The following is a 21,420-nucleotide window of genomic DNA, read 5'->3' on the forward strand; positions in this document are numbered from 1 at the left end:
AAAAGTGCTGGTGTGAATGGGTGAATGTGGCATGTCGTATAAAGTGCTTTGAGTGCTCCATGAGGGCAGAAAAACGCTATATAAGAGTCCATTTACCATTTACTGATTCTGATGAGTGAACTCTGAGACACCCCTCCTCAAACTGACCCCTTGCAACTCAACAAAAATTTCTTCAGACATGGCATTTTTAAGTTAGGGGATTTATAAAGGATAACCTAAGGCAAAATTCATTCATAGCATATAATCCTAAGTAAGAGAGCAGTGGGCGACACCTGAGAACAAGCTCCAAGTTACTGTGCCTTGATCAAGAAAAATTAACCCAGCAAGTTTCTTCCTGTGACAGAAGGAAACCAATGAAAGCCTGGAGACAACATGTAAACTTTAAAAGTTGACATTACTGTCACGTTAACACTTTTAGTCACACATACAATCAGAACTGCTCCCAACAAACAGATGTTTACATCTGCGCTGTAACTGCAATAATTTAATCAACCGATTTGCACTACAACCTGGTTTGCCTCTTATCTGTAGTTAATTTTATTTAATTTTAATAACTGTACAGTACTCTGTTTATAGTAACCATTGTCCTTAATGTAAATATGTAAGAAAAATTGTGTATGTTTCTGTTCTGTGTCCTGTTTACCGTTTGTTGTATATGTGTCTTTCTGGCTGCTGTTACAACCAAATTTCCCCTTGTGAGACAATTAAAGGATTATTCTATTCTATCTATTCTTCTATTCTACATCTCCAAAAGTTGATTCTGTTCATCTGGACGTAGCGTTTTGTGGGAGAAACGTTTCGTCACTCATCCAAGTGACTTCTTGGATGAGTGTTTTAGTCACACAGCTCAAAAGTAGTCATGAAATAGTTAATGAAGCCTTAAAGTTAAATGTTAAGGACAAAAGCAAATAATTAGCAACAACTGTGGCCTGACAAAATTCAATTCAAAATCCCTTAAAAATGGGTTCATACTTGAGAATTCTGCAGCCATGTCCAGGTGCCACTGCATATGCCTTCGTCAACGTCACATGTTATCAATTTGTCATGGGATAAAAGTGGGTTGCCCATGAATTCACTCATTATTGACCTGAACAACTATTCAAAAAGATGATAAGCCTTTTAATTCTGTTATGCATTGCCCAGCAATAGGATGGGCGCTTCTGTTATTGAACCCCACTATCTGTGTCACCTTCCCACACAAAGAGTGTGTAAGACAAGACAAAATCCAGATTCCTGCTTTCAATGTCATTTCACACTCTGCAATCACAAGGGATTCCTGGCCACATGCTGCCAGTGTCCTGCAGAAAATAGATCTGCCCACCACAGGTCTTATTACTCCTTAAGCTCTGCCACAGCCTGGGGTTACACCATCGTGCCTGACAGGAAGAGGAGACGAGAGAGAGACGGAGCAAGAGGAGGGAGCAGGGGTGGTGGGAGAGAAAGAAAGACAGCAGCAAGACATGTAGAGATTAGACAAGGAGAGAAGAAAGGTTGTGACATAAGAGGGAGAAGAGCCGAAGATGTAAAAGTGACAGCGGAAAAACTCTTCATCTCCAACCCCACTGTGCTTATTACCTAAACTAGGACTAGATATGCACATGTATACACACGCAGACACACGCAGAATAACAATTAGGGGCAAAATCTCGCAGGATATTAAAGGTAGAAGCATCAAAATCCTCTGATCCCCACCTAACCCACCGCAACATGGGCCAGACAGGCAAAAAGTCATTTGCGTCTCAAGGGCAACAGAGTATGTTGATGATGATGATCTAAAAATAGTCCCGAACACCTTCAGTCCGTCAGCAGGACCCAGTCATTCGTTAGCCTGCACATGACCTTGGCTAGCTGCAGGAGCAACAGCAAGGTTTCTCCCTGAGGAAACAACAACAACACGCTACTGCTGACATGACTAATGCTTACAATCACCGTGCAACACACACCAAATCTGAGTCACTCTTCATAGACGAGAAATGTCGCACTCTTTGTTTTAGATTATTGCATTTTCTGAGTCTCATTTTTTAAAAGTCATCAGGTGTTAATAAATGTGCTCGGGCTGAAAAATACGGATGTGTCGGGGATAATACCCAAACGTCTAATAGCTTAGGTGCAGCATTTCTCCAGAGGACAGCACATGGAAGCGGCACAGCAGGGTGGGGTCTGTGAAGCTGAAAGAAGGCCAGGTTGGTACTCTGATTGATTTAGGTCGAGGCACCATTACTAAAATAAGAAATACTTTAGCAACGACAAGGGCAACGGACAAATAAAATCCCTCCAGGGAAGCTAAAAATAGACAACTCAATTTTGTAATGTGAGTGCAAATGACTTGCCTCCTGCTGCAGGCGTATCCTGTATTAAGACTTTATTTTAGTCTCAAGCTGCCTATGAATGAAAATAGCTCACCTTTAAAAGAAAGCACAATTTCATATAATGCAAGCAGCAAAAAGAAAAAGAAAATCAACAGGTGAGTGCATTTTTAATATACTGCAAAGCCACAAAAGCTAAAATACATGAAACAAGCAACTCTGCTTTTGAACACAAACTAATTAAGAGATAATAAACTGTGGTTATTCAGAAAGTGTAAGTCTTTATCAGCTCACTGATGAAAGTCGTCAAGCAATTAAGTCGGCTGTGCTGAGTCCTACTCCTATTTGGTCTCATTTCAGGTCATTTAATCAGGGCATTATCACCTATTCATGTAAAATAACCTTCTTTAAGGACACAATATTAACTCCTTAATGCCTAGTCAATTTTAATGCACGAGATTTTGCACGTTTTTGAGGCTTCTACATCACCAGTGTGATTTTCTTTCCCCCTGAAAGGGCTATATAAATTGCACAAAACATTTTGGAGCAATAAATTGTATTAAGAAAAGTGCCAGATATAGCAAATATCACAAAAAAAAAGAAAATTAATATTTAAAAAATTAATTTGTCACATGGTTATCAAGAATTGTCAGGGAATTATTTCACTGAGTTTATTATATAACACATATATAATATTTATTGCAATATTCTTATCAAAAAGACATTTCTCCTAAAACTCAGAAGTAAGATTCCTTTAAAATAGTTTATCCATTAGAGAGAAAAACTATTATTTTAATTCTATCATAGTTTAATTCAGTTTCAGATCATTCACAGTAAGTGATAGAAAACTTACTTTGTGTGTTCAGAGAGTTTTAATGGTCTGAAAAGGTAAGATTACAATTTTTCCAATTTCTTGTCTTTCCATGTTAGCCCTGTAATAGACTATAGACTATAGAATACCTTGGGTGTCACCAAAGGTCAACTGGGAGAAGTTCACGATCAATAGTCATGGGAACTGTTGAGAGCAATTCATGGTATGTGTAATTTTGTACCAGTTTGTTTTAAGTTTTTTCTAGATGAGGACCAATCAAGAAAAATGAACATTTTTTTCCGATATAGAGTAATCATTTTTGTCTTCTGGGGTATCTCCCATGCTGTGTCTAAAATCGCGCTCACTTATAGAACATCAGGAGAAGAAAAAAGAACATCTTTGTTTATTAGCATCAACATGGCAAGATGTAACCATTTGTAACAGCAGGTTTCCATGGTAACTTTAAGCCTCTTAAGCTCAAATTAAGTTTTTTGTTGCTAATGCACAACCAAGTCCTGCAGTGGTACTTCTGAGTAAAAAAAACCTCATAAAATATGTATGTGGGGTAATCAGGTTGTTAGTTTCTAACTGTTGCAAATCAGCAACGTCTGCCTGGAGAGGGTTAACAATCAAACTGACAAAGTTTCAAGTGACCTGGCTAATCATGTGTCCAGTCATTTCTTTCATTAGACCTTGACCATGATGCAGTGCATGCACGGGATTCACAAGGTAACTGTCATTATAATAATGCTTTAGGACTGTTATGCTATATTGTCACATCTATAGCTTAATCGAAAGTGAACCAGGAATATTTTTCAGACTCTTTCTTAGGCCACACGCAGATGACAAAGGCAATTAAATAGCCTAATTTTAGCAGTGTAGGAGAGAGGCTCCATTGTGACCAAACAGTGCTGTTACGTTCCACAACATTCACAAAAATGTTGTTGACATTTAATCATTTCTCATAGTTTTTCCTTTTCATTCAAGTGTTGATAATCGCTCAGTTATCGGGCAAGAGAAAATCCCCCTAAGAGTTTGGATAAAAATATTGAAATGCTATTTTTGTCTCAAGTGGGAGAGATTTTGGTAAATTGATGAAAATTGCATCTTGATGGGAGTCATTTTTCTTTTTACCCTGCAAGTTGTGGATTAAGTCTGAATCCACTTGGGAATGGTGTTAACTATGACTTAATCATACTCATAGTTACACAGTCCTCGCTGATCCATACAGAAACAAAGCTATTCCATCCAGACACAACAATCAGGTGTTGCAAACACCCAACGTCCTTTAATAGGCTACCCTTCATTGTGACAGTCTCCTGTGCTTGCCTCAGTGCTCAGCCATATTTCTCACCTTACCCTATTAATGAATAATCAGGCACTGCTTCTTTGCGATCACACACCAATGATAGAGTTACGGGCACCAGATGCTGCTTTTCAAGCCTCTTTGAGGCAAAATTGAGTCTGTATGCTTATACAGACGGGCACCTCTTCACATTAACGTGCCTGTGCAAGCATGCGCATGCAGAAGCATGCATGTGTGACATGGAGGGATCGAGAGAGGAGAGAATAGTAACAGAAGTGGAGCAGGAACAAGGGCATCCCTTTAAGAGCAGCCTGCAGAGACTTTGTCCTACATTCCTCTTTGTTTCATGGGAGCACAGAGGAAGGGGAGGGAAAAAAAGGGATGAAGAACGAGGGATGGGCCAAGGTATTAAAACAGATTCAGATGTGGGCGGGAGAGGACGCAGTATTCTCCCATTGAAAACATCCCCAAAATAGCATCAGTTTGGCAAGTGAAGTCTGCCGCAGAGGAAGAGAAAAGGCATTGCCTTATCATCCATTATTATGTGCACTGTGGTAAACAAGCAGTTTGAGAAAATAAACAGATGGACAATCTTTTTCATTAAAGTTACATTACCATTCATTCGGGGGGAAAAAATCATAAGAAGCAATCTGCTTAACAACAACAACATGGTTTCCAAGTCAGTGACAAGTAATATATTTGTTCAACTGGAAGGGCATCCAATTACCAATTCCCAGCTTTGAACTCTGTCTACCTGCTTCCACAGAAGACTTTGCTGTTTTTTTTATCTGTGGAGAATACTGGCCAGCATAACTCCTGCTAGGAAAAGTCCCATTTGCCGAAAGGTAGAAGCAACACGGCTCCTAGGAGACTGACCTGGGCCTCCAGAACGCTACATTTTCTTCAGTGTTTTACCCTTATGTGGCCTCACGGGGTTTCCCTACATCACTGAAGTAGATATAAAAGCCCATCGTGCAGCTCCAGCCTCACGAGGTCCAACCCACATGCACTTACTCCACCGCATGTCTCTTTTTGCCATCACCACAGGGAACGAACCATAATCCTTCCCATTACTGTTGCCTTTTTCACAGACAATTTCAGAAGGATGTTCAGTTCATCCCATGGCCAAAATAGCAGATTGGGAAAGCAAGGCACTGAGCCTGAATAGTCCATGAGTCTGGAGTAATTGCTGCCATTAAAAGAGTGACCTATAAATCTGCGCTCATTGATTTCTCAGTCATTAACATTTAGTGGCAGGGATGCTGGTGGGAGAGAAGGTCATATCTGGGGAGCTTTTTTAAACGCAAGCATTTGGAGGAGAAGAATGCGAGTGTCACCATTGCAATGTATGAATTTTTTTTTTTATATCCGACATACATGCGTGTGTAACATAAAACAAAGGGTGATAATGAGAGAAAGAATGTGTGTCCACAACTGTGCCCTTGTGTAGAAGCTTGTTGGACTGCGTGGGCTAATCATAGCCAAAAACGGGGAGTAAAATGTAAAGCTTGCGACAGGTGCAAGTGACAGGTAGCGTAGATGCAACGTGTAATTTGCACAATGGCCAGCACGATACACGCCTTGGATTATTTTGAGGTCAGCAGCTGCAACTTTCAGATATTGTTTGCAATTAGATGTTAGAGCAGATTGGTGCCGAGACAAAGATGTCTTTCTTAGAAGACAGTTGACAGAGAATTAGGATGTGGTCAGCTGACATGTAACAAATGGCGCAGAGCACGCAAGAGGCTTCAGCTGCTGTAGTGAAAGTATGGCCATAACACAAGGCTGGTCCTATTTACGATGTGAAATGCTAAAGCGTCAAGTGGAGCTCCCTGGGGTTGATTAGTAGCCCCCCTCCCTGAGTGGAAGTACACACGTGATAAATGACAAGCTTGAGCTAATGACGACAGTAAGGGTGGAGAAAGCCTCAGGTTAGTGCGAGCATAGAGACATCAGGTCAGTGCCTCTCAGAAGTTGAGTCACAAAGAAATACACTTAAAGTTTGCATTATGACATTCAAAGGTGAAATAGTCTAAAGAAAGCTACAGCTATACATTCTTTTTTAACCCTATAAGTTTGGTGTTCAGACATTAAGCACACTGAGTATAACCTATACTTTATTACTATGTGATAAGTATAATTGAGTGTAGTATCCAAACCTTACACCTACCAGTCACTTTATTATTTATAATTTACTAATAGGGGATTGGACCCCCATTAGCCTTCAGAACTGCCCTAATTCTCTGTGGCACAGATTCAACATGATCCTGGAAACATTTCTTAGAGATTTTGGTTTGACATCATATCATCACACAGTTGCTGCAGATTTGTTGGCTGCACATTTCCTGTTCCGCTACATCCTAAAGGTGCTCTGTTGGTTTGAGATCTGGTGACGGTTTAGGCTATTTGAGTACAGTGAACTCACTGTGACGTTCATGAAACCAGTTTTAAGATTGGTTAAGCTTGGCATGTTATTCCGCTAGAACTTGGGTAACACTGTGGTCATAAAGAAATAAATATGGACAGCAACAATACTCAGGCAGGCTGTGGTTTCAAGCGTTACTCAATTGGTACTCAGGAGTTCAAAGTGTGCCAAGGAACTGATACAGGCAGGATGGACGGATGCTGTCATTTTGTTTTAAGATCCTACATGTGAATGTCACAGCAGAAATCGGACCAGACAACATTTTCACCCAGATAACTGGCACTCGGTGGATATTTTCCCCTTTTGGAAAATTCTCTGCAAACCCTAGAGATGGTTGTGCGGGAAAATCCCAGGAGATAAGCAGCCAACAACTTGTTCAAACTTACTTAAATTACCAGTCCTTGTGCTAAGTTTTAACTTCAACAGATCATGCAACGAGTTACTTCCACGTTTAGTTTAACCTGATTAGTTTAACCCGATTAGTGCCTGATTAATTTATCCCTTAATTTACATTAAGGGTTGAAACTGGTGTACATGATGAATGTACACCAATGTGTGTGCAGACTACACAGTTATATCAGTTATATGGATGTGTGATGCAATATGCTACACATATTGTCTCCAAATATGATCATTTTTGCATGAGTGTTATGTAACAGCATGGCTCAGCTGCCAAAGGACTTTTGAGACCACATTTCACTTTCAAGTATCATGTGATGAATGCCAACCAGGTGCCTGTGATTGTTATTTTTTATTTTATTTTTTAATCATCCAGCAAGGATTTTTACTTGTAAAACTGTATCTTGAATCCCCCTTTTTTTGTCCAAATAAATGAATCATAATAATAATTCCAAAAACGTTGATTAGAAAGAATCCTGGGGTTGGGGTGGGGGGAACACAGAATATATATGAAAAGATGTGGAGGAAGAAGTAAAGGTTTTTATCCTGAGGTGCAAATGACTGAGTGGATTCAGCCCATGAATAATTTTCATCTGATGCTAAGAGATAAGACTGAATAAGTTGGATTGCATTTCAGATTTACTTCTTTTGAGAAATTTGCATCTCTATTCCTGTTTCAGACTCGGTTCCCTCAAGACACAATTTCACAGTTAACACCAGTAATAAAGCAAAAATAAACTACAGAAGCAAGGCATTACTGCAAGAAATAAATATGGTGAAATAGTTGCACCCGGTTTCTTCCCTGTATGATCAGTAAGTTAGGATAACACTACAGTCAACATTCCCTTACCCGCAGCCACTGCAGATTTATTTTGGTTAATCACTAATGCATAAAAGTAAGTGCTGTCAAAGTCACTGTGTGTTTTTTTAGGGCACTGTCATGCATTCCTGATCTTGATTTTCAGCATCAACCTCTAACAAACAATTACATGGTTACAAGGATGCATATGGAAACTAGGAAGATACAAAAATATGTTCCCCGCCCCTCAAAATAACACTTCTGATACAGCATATAAACATACAGCGTATTACAGGTTTTGTTGAGCAGTAATAATATACACACTGGAACCCTTTATCACACCTCCTGACAAAGAGAATTAGGTTGATTAAATGTTTTCTGGCTCTCCATTTGAGCTGCTATATTTTTTTAGCCAATAATTTTGTATCTCGAGTGTAGTCTGGCTATGGGATGTGCTGCCAGAGCTAATAACACAATATCTTTTACTAGAGAGAACCAGAAAACTATCCCTTCAAAAGGTACAGTTAGACTGAATGGTGTGAAAGTAGCTGCAATAGATGTCGGAGAGATGCCAGGCCTGCAATCTGTCTCTGGGTGACTGCCAGCCAGGGATACACATAAACTGACAATACCCACACACCCGTACTCGCACACAGAACAAGCTCCCCAACACATACAGTATCTGCCTATCTCTGTTACCATGGAAACTGACAGGCCTCCCATTGACAAATCTTCCGATGGAGATGTGTGTATGTGCGTGTGTGTCCATACAGTACGTGTGAGCATCGCTGCTTCTTGAGTGCTTGTGGGGGTGTTGATATGTGCGTTTGCATTTCAGAGATTGCACTCTGTGAAGATGAGTAAGCACACATGTGCGCCCATCATTCAGATACAGCGCGCAGGCCAAAATAAATGCATGTAACAAAAAACTGTACTCATTTAATTTAATCTAAAGTTGTCATCGGTAACGCTGGTGGAGCATGAGTGAAATTACACCCTAATGAGACTGACACTTACTCTGAGGAGTCTATAAAGTATATTCCAAGGGCCCCGATGCTGAGTGCAAAGACTAACACCACCTAAGGAGAGAGAAAAAAGACAAGGGAAAGAGAAATTACTTTCATGCACTTCCACTATGCTCATTAATACAATTTACAGTAAACAAAACACTGCACTCATCTGGGTTGGACACAATTTGCAACACTAGTTACAGCATCTGTAATTAAATAGTGGCTTGCCTCCTGCAGGTTGCAGAATGGGTAGACATTTTCAAATAGCACACACTGAATAATGAATGCCAACTCTCATGTCAGCAAATACCGCGTATTGAACACAGGCAGTGTACAAAAGGAGGCGGCACAATTACAGGGAGCAAAGGAAGGGTGCACATAGGCAAGCTGATGAGAAGAGCAACAACAGTGTGTGTTTTAGGGGGTTAAGAGGAAGCACTTAGAGAGGACCACAACTATCAAGTGTTGACATGTGCTTCCAAGCTACTGCACTGAAACAATGTATTATGCTAGACTGGGGTCTGTAATGTTACTGCGACTATCTATCACTTCCATTAATAACATCAATACCAGAACCCTGCAGTTATTCATGTTTTTTTATATCTTGCAAAGATTTGAGTCCCAAAGCATTGCTATAAATGAGTTAAGTGGATACGGATCTTATAAACACGAAAATAGTATCATTTTCTTCCCGTCTCTTCAAATGTAGTATAAAAGAAATTCAGAAGCTGCTTGAAAACACCTTATTGTAAGCACATGCATGTCTCTTCTTGTTCCAGACCAGCAGTTAAAAAGTGCCACAATAACCCCCTGCAGCAACATCAGGGCTCAAATCATCATCATCCTCACTGTGATCATCACAATCATCGTCGCAACAGCTGACCAATGTAGCGTCGTATAATAGTTCCTCTCTGATGATCCCTTCTCCCATTCAGCCATCTCACAATAGAAGCTCAATATCCCTGCTGATTGGCCCATTTATTATTGATGATGGGAGCTTGATAACTTTCATGTGATGGGTCCTTTGTATTGATCCAGCGCATTGTGGCTGAGGTAAACACCTCCCACCCACCCACTCCTCATTGCATTTTTAATAGCTCCCTGCTTGAACAGGGGATGATGGCAATTCCGAACCCAGAGAGGTCAAGGGAAGGAATAACTAAACAAGCCAAAGACATCAATGAGGTTCCGCATAAAAGACACAAAGAGAAAGCTCAAGCTGAAACGCTACCATAATGTCAGCAATTTTGGGGTTTTTTTTTTAATGAAAGGCACTCCACTACTCTAAATAGAAGAGGTAGTAGTCCATTATGGTGCATTATCTCATTCTAATGCTGCCTTGTTGTGTGTTTTTCCCCAAAAGATGGCCATAGATAGTCTTTGGCAGATGCTTGTTGAGTATCAAAGCCAAACTGAGTAATCTTACACAAGTTTTGTATTTTCTTAAGAGAATCTAATCAATGTTATACTTTAACCTGTTTGTTGGAATACTATTGCTTATGTAAAAGAAAATGCATTAAAATGACATTGATTTCTGTAATGATGCTCTGTAATTTCTGTAACAATAAATAGTCAGGACATCTTTTCTCACTACTTGTGAGAACTGATTCTTAAGCAATGTTCAGACTTTCAGGAGGTGATAGTAGACAAGGTGTTTATGTTGCATTAGCAGACACCTAATCATCTGTGGTCTGGTATGCCAACACTTCATAATAGTAGCATGGCTACTGGTCTAATACCACATCCACCTGTAAGTTTTAGAGAATGACAGAAATACAATGAATACAGGAGAATCTAATCTACTGTACATTCTAAATCTGACAATACTACGAGAGTGCAATGTTAGTTCTCCACAAACCACGAATGGATCTGTAAGTCTCAGGAAATGTGACTAGAATGAAAGTTAGTGTCAGTCGCTTTGGAAGTTTGATGGCTGTGATGGTGGAAAATCAACATTTCAAACATAGCAGAGACTGCATGTAAAATACTGATGTGCCCATCGAGATGGACTACCATTATATGAAGCATCGATTCTGGCACTTTGGCTAGGCACCAAAGGCACCATAACCAACTTCTCAGTTACAGTAGCCATACCCTGTAACATATACACCTTGACAGATATTGGATTTTTAAGACCAATTCTGATGCCGATAATTGGTATTATATATCAGCCACAAAAAACATAATTAGATTCTCCTACCATTTGTTATGTGTAATTATTCATGAGTTCTCACTAAGATAATATACTATATAATATGATACTCTGCCCAACTCTGTGCGGATTAGCTGGTTGTGTTTGTGACATTTTAAACGCACATATGTTGTCAGCACTTACAGAGTTTGTGCGTTGTGCTGCTTAGAGAGGGCACTTTGGTGGAAAAACTATGTAACACAAGTACTCATAACATGGTCAAAGAGTGTTTCTCCATTCTGTTCATCACTTTTTAAAATTTTCATTTATCGGCCGTTATAACGCGGATATTGATATAATGGCAAATCACTAATAATTTCCAAAACATCATCATGCTTTAATAAAACACCCTATTTTGTCAACTATTTTGCTCTAGATATAACCAAAATTACAAAAACAAACAAATAAATTGGTGGGCACTGCTTGCTGGCTCTGCAAGAATGAAAATTGAGTTAAGTCATTAATCTTATAATATCTCAGTTTTTCAGTAAAATGCATTAAAGAATTAAAGCAATAAAGAAAACACAAGAAAATACACAGAAAATGAAAACAAAGCAGTTAACAGTGAATACCCAGCTCTGAGCTGAAGAGATGAGAAACGTCATCATCTTAAAATGACCCAGTTATTCAACTGTGTTTTGCAGCCCACCCCTCCCCACACCCCATACACTACACTTTTCCTCACTCTCAGTGTCTCTCATCTATAAGGGCTAACTGTTGACCTCAAAACCATAATCTACCAAGGGCAACCAACTGAGCATCCGCCACTTCAAATCAAGGAAAATGCAATGACAAACAACAGCAGCAGTAATAGCAGAAGGGGCATTTCCTCCACTTCCAAAAAGAAATTTAATCAGAAACCTCAGCAGCAGTACAAAGATTACTAAGTATAGCTCCTGCATTTGTAATACCTCAAAATTATTTCGGGGGGCCATTTATGTAAACATTCAGTGATTCACATGTGATTAAATGACATCGGTGAGTCACATTTCTTATCAACTGGAATATGCCAGCATCATGTCTGAGGAACAGCTTTCGGACATGATGTCTAGGTTTTCATTGGTGTACCCCTTTCTATATTTAAAGTGCTAAGCTAAATCTGTCAAATGCTTTCCGAGGTGCACTTCAGCAGGCACACTAGAAGACTCCAAGTGTAAACAGGGCAGCAACAAATTGTGGATGTGTGTGTCTGTGTGTGTGGGTGTATGTGTTTGTGTGTGAACTTGAAAGCGTTAGGGTTTCAGGTTCTCTTACTGCAAGCAGGCTAAAGGCGGCGGCTCTCAAATGACACGATCAGAATTGTAAACACATAATAACACTAACTTACACATATAAACACACATGCAAGTCTGACACACTGAGCTGATTTGTAAGTCTAAAGAATTTTAAGAGCCCATCACAGCTCGCCATCGGAAGCGCCCTAAAACTGAGCCAAAATTTCACACATGACTTCCTTCCCCAACAAGGATCCTATCTAATGACTTCCTCTGTCCTGTAACTGCACTTTGTGACAAGAAGACAGCGGACTCCCGAAGGCAGGTGATGTAGGGTGGCAATATACAGAGAAATCACTTCACATTAAGGCCAAGTATGAGGTCAAGAGGTCAGTGAATCAAAGCTCCTCTGTTTCTACCATATTTCTTTTAAGTGATCAAGACAGAGTACAGTTATGCATTTCTCCATGGTAAACTGAGAAAGGGTTAAAAACATGCCTACACACATTTAGATTTCACTAAAATTAATTTTAAAAAGACATTCTGCCTATAATAACCAGAATGTGGGAATGTCTTCTTTACAGTGGACAAACCAACTAAAATTTGACAGAAGTAGTTTTTACTCATGTTGATTAAGACACAATATTTTAAAAGCCAGTCTGACCTATGCCTGTTTACAGATGCAGTTTACTAAGGCCTCAGTCACACAGGCCAAGAGACTGGTTAACAACCATCTAGCAGCCACTGGTTGCAAAGAAAAAAATTAGTACTCCCCAACTGCTTGAAAGTGTTTGCTGGAAACCACTGTGAAATCAATTGCTAAAGTCCTCTTTACACAAGCCCAGAGACCAGATAGTGATCCCTTAGCTACTGCCAGTTGCTACGGAAAAGCACTACCAGTCTCAAGGCTTGGGTGACAAAGCTCTAACCAAGCTAGCTATCATTAGCTGCTAAATTAGAAATCCACTTTGTCATCCATTTAAGGGAAGTTTTTCTCACGGGTTAAAGATGACTTTCATAGCCGCTGAAATGCTAATTCATTTATTAAAAGCTTTTGCTATAGACATAATAGCAGCATGTGACAAAAGAGGCAGTCCTACTATGTATCTTGCTGCTGCTGGTACATACAAATGTGTGCATGCATGTATTTATGTATGCTAGTAAGCTTCTAGAGATAATTGAAACAATAAAGGGTGTCATGAAGGGTTTCTAGGAATCCTGATTTGTTTCCGAAGATTACATGAGTGGGAAACATCTTTGGGAAGTCAAGAATGCCCATCAGTACTGTATGGCATCAGGATAAGCTTGTTCATTAATCCAGCCTGGCTCGCTGGGTTAGCCAGAAAGAAGAGCTCCAAAATGTGTGATTGATGCCTCAGCCAGAAAGGATTTCAGAGGTCCACAGCCAAGAAAATCTCTGGCCAATCCAGTGTAGCGTTTCTGCTTTTCTATGGTTTTAATCCCCAAACACATACAATATATGGTTTGTATTTTTTCAACAGACTTCAAAACAATAAAGAACATTATGTGTTAATTCATATTCTATACAGATTTTCTCTGAATAATTGACCTGTCAGTGAAACAGAAAAGAGATGCAACACTATAGCTTTCCCTTTCTCATCAACTTGTCACAATGTTTGCACTGCAGAGCAAACATTTGCATCAATCCCAAGTGTTTGCTTTCATAACATCCACTCCTACATTATCAGTCACGGGTCTATGGTGTCAATGCAGATTGAGATGCACTAGGAAACAGAATCGTATGTCACCGTGAGGCAGAAGTGTGAGCCTCTCTCTGAGGGAATGTCAGCAAAGGAAACCTCCATTAAACTTTGATGGCATACACCCATACATCAGCACACATTGTGATATCCCCTGTCAGAACGCCGCACTCTATATTCCAGCCACAGACTGCATAACTCAACCTAGACTACTGATTCGCTCCGTGAGACTGAACAGAGGTGCCACAAGCATACCAATTCACGCCAGCGTGTTCCTATCGAATACACCGGCAGCTTCGGAAAGTACGTGATTATTAACAACAGGAGCCAAACAAATTCTAAGGCTCAGATTATGACCAGCGGACTGGAAAGAGACCTAAGAGCCTCAATGCAATTAGCAGCACGTTGCTGAAATCCAAATATAAACCAAAAGTCCAATTTTTTTTGGTTTGCTTTTGAGGCAACCTTGAATTAAAGCAATTTACTTCTAGGCTTTCAAGGGACTGAAAGTCCACTTCACACTGTCTGATGATCAGTCTGCTGATAGCTAACCTCTGAACAGACTTTCCCTTGGCCTGATTGCTAATTGCCACCTTCACTACAAAAGCATTTTACTGATTAAATGCGGTTTCAAAACTGTTCTTATTTTTCTAAAGCTGGAGCTCTGTTTGTTTTTTTATAATACTCTCTTCTCCACTGTATAAGTTTAAATTAAGAGAGGCACAGAGGACAAAAAGCAGGCAGCAAACGAGCTGAAGCTCGAGTGAGTTGTGCATCAGTGTGTCTGTTTTTTTTTTTTTCTTCCATTATTTGAATCCACTGTAGACTGAGTTTATTTTAGTCAAGTCTATTGGGGAAGGAGATGGAGGAGTTGAGTACTGAACTACATCTAGTCCCCTGTAATGAAATGTCTACCACTACTGTTAGAATATCTCGGTAATGTTTTATACTTCTCATCTGTCTAGTGTACATCTGTTTCTTTTTAACAGTTGTTATACGTCTTAGCTCCTTTTTAAAGAAAAGAATCTGAGGTTTTATGAGGTTGAATTGTCTGGTTGGAATCGAGTAGTGAAAATACTGCTGGCTCTAAATGTTGCGCTAGGCAACACAATCCTGTCTCCTTTCTTTCCACTCATATCTCGTCCTCGCTCTCACAGCTAGCTCAATTTGTGTTACCATCCAAGGTCACACAGTAGCTGTTCTCTGGGGTCTCTGGGGAACAGTTGAATAGAGACTTGGTTGGAGGACATTAACATGTCCTTCAAGAATAATCATTATCATTCATCCACCAAAAAACTTTGCTTTTAAAGCCATGAAAAGTAAAAAAGTTGGATTTTCAGCATTTACATGTTTATTCTGTTACATACACTATCACAAGCAATGTTGGAAAAAGACCTTATGTCTGGAGAACTGTCAGAATGGACGTGAGGGAATGTACGAATAAGCAGAAAAAGTAGAGGTTCAATTTTATTTATATAGCGCCAAATCACAACAAGCTGACCACAAAAAAAGAGCATGTAAACCACCAGGGCACTTTGCATGGTAATCAACACATAATGCACTACACAGAGACACAAAATGCTGGCAACAACGTCGCCCACTAACGCAGATAACATCGTAGGGTCTGTAAAAACTCCTTGCAGAAGTCTCAAATATTGTGATTTTAGAGAAAAGCATGAGAAATGGGGATGACTCAGCCCATTTCCAATAAATCACTGGAAAGTTTGAAAACAATGCAGTGCGTGGTGAAATTACAGATTAGAATCTACATCTCACTCTCCTCACATCCCTGAATTTAACGATACTTTCTTCCCACTTCCTACTTTTTCTTCCATTATTGCTTTTGCCTGCTGCCAAAGCCATAATGTCTTCAGCTATAAAAAAAATAATAATTTTAACATTGCAAAAGCTGGCAATGTGACACTGCCGGGACTCTGCCCGATTTTGACGCATGAAAATACAAACACGGTGTGAAATGTAACACTTTCAGAGCGCTGACTCTGTTTAAAATGAACTCTGGCGATGTCAACAGAACAGGTGCAAGCCCGCAACAAGCCACAACAAGAAGAGTTAGATTTCTGCATTCCAAATTCTGCATAGTCACGCTTAATTTGTTGCTGGCATGTTTTGCAATACCCGATCACACAGATTTAGAGCCATCTAGAGCTGCAAGGATTGCACAAATAAAGGCAGGTCAACCATTTTGATAATAAATGCGCACAAATCAAAGTTTAAAATTAGTATTAGCTGTATCTAAATATTCCGGTATTTTTATATTTCTATTTGGCCCAATTGTTTCAGTGAGGCACATGTAGGGGTTTGGAACACACAGAAATGCTTATATAATAATGCTTATAGCTACTGACTGCTAATTCTGAGGATTAACTACTAATGCTCTAATATGAAATCCTACCTATTCCTCAGACAGCATATGGTGTATTATTTCATCTTACATAACACCAAGAAATGACTAAATAAACTTGCTCACCCCCACAATGTTTTTTTTGTTTTGTTTTCAAATCCCGAAAACAAATGCGCTCTCATACAGTGGGGCAAAAAAGTATTTAGTCAGCCACCGATTGTGCAAGTTCCCCCACCTAAAATGATGACAGAGGTCAGTAATTTGCACCAGAGGTACACTTCAACTGTGAGAGACAGAATGTGAAAAAAAAAATCCATGAATCCACATGGTAGGATTTGTAAAGAATTTATTCGTAAATCAGGGTGGAAAATAAGTATTTGGTCAATAACAAAATACAACTCAATACTTTGTAACATAACCTTTGTTGGCAATAACAGAGGTCAAATGTTTACTATAGGTCTTTACCAGGTTTGCACACACAGTAGCTGGTATTTTGGCCCATTCCTCCATGCAGATCTTCTCGAGAGCAGTGATGTTTTGGGGCTGTCGCCGAGCAACACGGACTTTCAACTCCCGCCACAGATTTTCTATGGGGTTGAGGTCTGGAGACTGGCTAGGCCACTCCAGGACTTTCTAATGCTTCTTACGGAGCCACTCCTTTGTTGCCCGGGCGGTGTGTTGTGGATCATTGTCATGTTGGAAGACCCAGCCTCGTTTCATCTTCAAAGTTCTCACTGATGGAAGGAGGTTTTGGCTCAAAATCTCACGATACATGGCCCCATTCATTCTGTCCTTAACACGGATCAGTCGTCCTGTCCCCTTGGCAGAAAAACAGCCCCATAGCATGATGTTTCCACCCCCATGCTTCACAGTAGGTATGGTGTTCTTGGGATGCAACTCAGTATTCGTCTTCCTCCAAACACGACGAGTTGAGTTTATACCAAAAAGTTCTACTTTGGTTTCATCTGACCACATGACATTCTCCCAATCCTCTGCTGTATCCTCCATGTGTGCTCTTTCAAACTTCAGACGGGCCTGGACATGCACTGGCTTCAGCAGCGGAACACGTCTGGCACTGCGGGATTTGATTCCCTGCCGTTGTAGTGTGTTACTGATGGTGACCTTTGTTACTTTGGTCCCAGCTCTCTGCAGGTCATTCACCAGGTTCCCCCGTGTGGTTCTGGGATCTTTGCTCACCGTTCTCATGATCATTTTGACCCCACGGGATGAGATCTTGCGTGGAGCCTCAGATCGAGGGAGATTATCAGTGGTCTTGTATGTCTTCCATTTTCTGATGATTGCTCCCACAGTTGATTTTTTCACACCAAGCTGCTTGCCTATTGTAGATTCACTCTTCCCAGTCTGGTGCAGGTCTACAATACTTTTCCTGGTGTCCTTCGAAAGCTCTTTGGTCTTGGCCATGGCGGAGTTTGGAGTCTGACTGTTTGAGGCTGTGGACAGGTGTCTTTTATACAGATGATGAGTTCAAACAGGTGCCATTCATACAGGTAACGAGTGGGGGACAGAAAAGCTTCTTACAGAAGACGTTACAGGTCTGTGAGAGCCAGAGATTTTCCTTGTTTGAGGTGACCAAATACTTATTTTCCACCCTAATTTACGAATAAATTCTTTACAAATCCTACCATGTGAATTCATGGATTTTTTTTTCACATTCTGTCTCTCACAGTTGAAGTGTACCTCTGGTGCAAATTACTGACCTCTGTCATCATTTTAAGTGGGGGAACTTGCACAATCGGTGGCTGACTAAATACTTTTTTGCCCCACTGTAAATCAGTATACAACCCTAGGAATTGGTTTCATTCAACCTTTGTGGCCTTTAAGAGACAGATGTCCACAAACTGTCGTACCTAGGCAACAGAAACAGTGATTGACAGGGGGAGAGAGTGGGAAGGGGGTCGTTATGGAGGAAAGCCTTTCAGGTCTGACAGGGTGACAGATCCTAAAATGAGCATCTGTCAGTGGGAGATGAAGAGGAGGCCCGTGGAGATCCGTTACAGATTTCACAGGACAACCTTTCTGAAAAATCTCCCTAAAAGCTTTTACAGCATCATTAATTCATAAAAAGAGATTTTTTGGGGGAGGTGTTACTTGTGTACTATGAGAGACAGACAACTGCAAAATTAAACGCCGCTAACAAAGATTAGCTTATGTGAGTTGTACAGTATGTTCTAGGTACTGGAAGGGCACCCCACCCTTCTTATGTCTAATCGCAGCCTTTTCGGGAGTGACCATGACCTTGTATGTTCTCGGAGAATATCAAAAGGACAAAAGAGAAAAGGAGAGAAGGAGAGAAAATAGATGGAGGTGATTATGACAGGAGATGGAAGGATGAGAAAATATTAGAGAGAGCTCCTCACCCCTGTGGGACATAAGGAACATTAAGAGGTGGCAGAAAATGGCTTGTGGCAAAGACAGAATGAGAGCAAGCGAGAGCAGCTGAAGAGAGATGGAGAATAATAGAGCATGTCCTCTAAGGCACAGCAAGAGCTTAAATGCCACAGCGTGTACGTGTCATTGCACGTCTTCACCTGTGTGGATGTGTGCGTGTGAGAGGGTGCATGTGTATCATGCGTTCAACCTTACCAAGCATTCAACCTTTGAGTATGTCTACGAGACAGAAGGTAGGAGCCCTACTGGGATTATGCCAGCACAGAGAAGATGAGCGCATGTGACCGGACTGCAAAGAGGTGCTGACAGTGTTCTTGTGGGGTTGGGGGATATTTTTCAATCAGCCATCATATCCTTTCTTACTCTACGACATTAACCTATAGGTGGTTCCATCTGAACGCTTCACAGTGTGAGCGTTACCATAATCGTAACCATACATACGTATGGCAGCTAGAGGGCAATATTATTTTCAGCAAAATGTGACTGTTCAGCTCTTACAGCGGCGCTAACTGAGTGGCAGGTCATAGTTCAGCTGACACTACAAAAAAAATAACAAAACATAACAAACTGATATATTTTAGGTTAAGTTTGGCTTTTTGCTGCTAGGTATCACAGGTCCACAGACTTCTCCCCGAGCCCCTGGGAAATGTCGAGTGTCCGTAAATGTGCAACAGCCCACGAGTAAGCCAGAGCCTCAGGCATGGAGGGTAACACTGCAAGGACACGATCCAGAAACAAACTCAGTTTGTACACCTGAAGCACAAGATATTGCAAGTACAAAAAAGCAGCTTTCACAATGTTAGCACTCAACAAGAAACTGTAGTTATTCTGGGTATATTGTGACAGGTAAAGTGGAAGAAACTTATTAAATTTTTTTCCCTCAATGAATTTTCAATTTTTCGTCATCATACAGTACTTCAGCCTGCAAAAAATGTAAAAAATACATACGTGAACGTTTAAATAACATGATAAAAAGGTTATTGAATGATCTGCCTCATTCTGAAATCATTGCAAACATAAACAGGCTTGTTTTTCTGTTTCAGGAGTGAATTATGGTGATAGACAGAGAGAGCACATTCAATAGATGCACAGACACATAGATGGATAGGTGGATGCTGCGACACTTTCTATTCTAGTAACACCTCCGAGCCTTTGAAGTTGTTACTTTTCTGTCTAATCAGCCAAGTTTTTTCTGAGTCAACACAGTGACAACACTCCCCCACTGTTGCTAGACTTATAACCGTTTAGGCTACACACGTTATGTTAACAGGGCACTTAAACGTTCAGACTAATTTAACACACAATTGCAAGGTTAACAAGAATAGTTGTCATGACTATGTCTAAGGTGGCAAGTCTGACTCATTGCAACACAAGCAGGGAGGCTGAGTGCGCTACAGAAGACCTGATACTAGTAACGCAGGGAGGTTTGATAAGGAAGTTCTTTGTTTGATTTAAATGAGCCCAAATTCAAGTATGATGCCGTCAGCTCATGCACCTCTGGACCATTTTAATCAACACTGCGGTTATTTTTAGGGCTTTCAGCAGAATGTCTTTGCGAAGGGGAGGACAAAGTTGCAGCTAGTCAAATCTGGCAAGTGGTGCAGGTGATGAGTGAAGACTGTGCTCATATTTTAAAAAATTCCTGCGTTGTTGATGTGCTCTAAGATGGCTCAAGATGGCACACATCATAGTTCACGTTAAATCTTCCCCTGTGGAGCAATTAACTGTACCTAAGCTGATGAATGATCAGAATAATGACAAGTATTCTCCCTGCCTCACTCTTTGGGGCCCAGTCACACGGCCCTACAGTAGATACTGGTTGGTGACTACCTACAACCAACCAGACCAGTCTCTTATGTTTGATCATTGTTTGTAATGTGGAAAAAAAGTACAAGTATCCACTCGCTGGGGCGACCAAGCTAAAAGAAGCATTTACCTAAGTAAACATTTACCAACATACTCAAGTAGCTAAACAGTGCAAAGCTTGTATAGTTAAAATATATTTAAAGTACCTAAAGTAAATGTACTTATCATGTAGAATGGCTATTTTATGAATCATATATGCAGGATATTATTGGATCATAATTACTGATTTATCTCTCGCTAATGTTGGAGCTGCTGGTGATTTTAATGTATGTATTGCTCTGTAGCTTGAGATATAATATTGCAATTTGTCAGCAAAAGAATTTAAGTTCAAATAAATAGGATAAACTACTGTGTAGTGGAGTAAAAGAAAGCAGCACCGCATGGAAATACTTATATTAAGTACAAGTATATCAGTAATCCTCAGTAAAGTTCAACCCCTTATTGGACATGCCCCTGAGCTGGAGTCACTGCGGTCATTGCTTTTTTTGGCTTTTGACTCTTATGGTCCTGTTCTCAGGACTTTTTGCTCACACCTCATATTTAAGATGTGCTATGTGAGATTAATGGGGAGTTGGAGTACAGACTTATCAATCAACTAGTC

The 21,420-nt window shown here is 40.3% G+C and overlaps 1 protein-coding gene across 6 annotated transcripts in view; it reads right to left on the reverse strand.

The window, feature by feature from the left end:
* kcnma1a (potassium large conductance calcium-activated channel, subfamily M, alpha member 1a) overlaps positions 1 to 21,420 on the reverse strand; it is a 149,125-nt gene that overhangs the window by 64,814 nt on the left and 62,891 nt on the right. For all 6 annotated transcript variants that reach the window (XM_085369805.1, XM_085369802.1, XM_085369804.1 and 3 more), the window contains exon 3: positions 9,064 to 9,125. In XM_085369805.1, the coding sequence (XP_085225931.1) occupies positions 9,064 to 9,125 (62 nt within the window). The remainder of the gene's footprint in view (positions 1 to 9,063; positions 9,126 to 21,420) is intronic.

Source organism: Diplotaxodon limnothrissa, linkage group LG13 (genome assembly GCF_057381915.1).
Source record: "Diplotaxodon limnothrissa isolate DT_005_m linkage group LG13, D_limnothrissa_male_GT1.1, whole genome shotgun sequence".
Lineage (NCBI taxonomy): Eukaryota > Metazoa > Chordata > Actinopteri > Cichliformes > Cichlidae > Diplotaxodon > Diplotaxodon limnothrissa.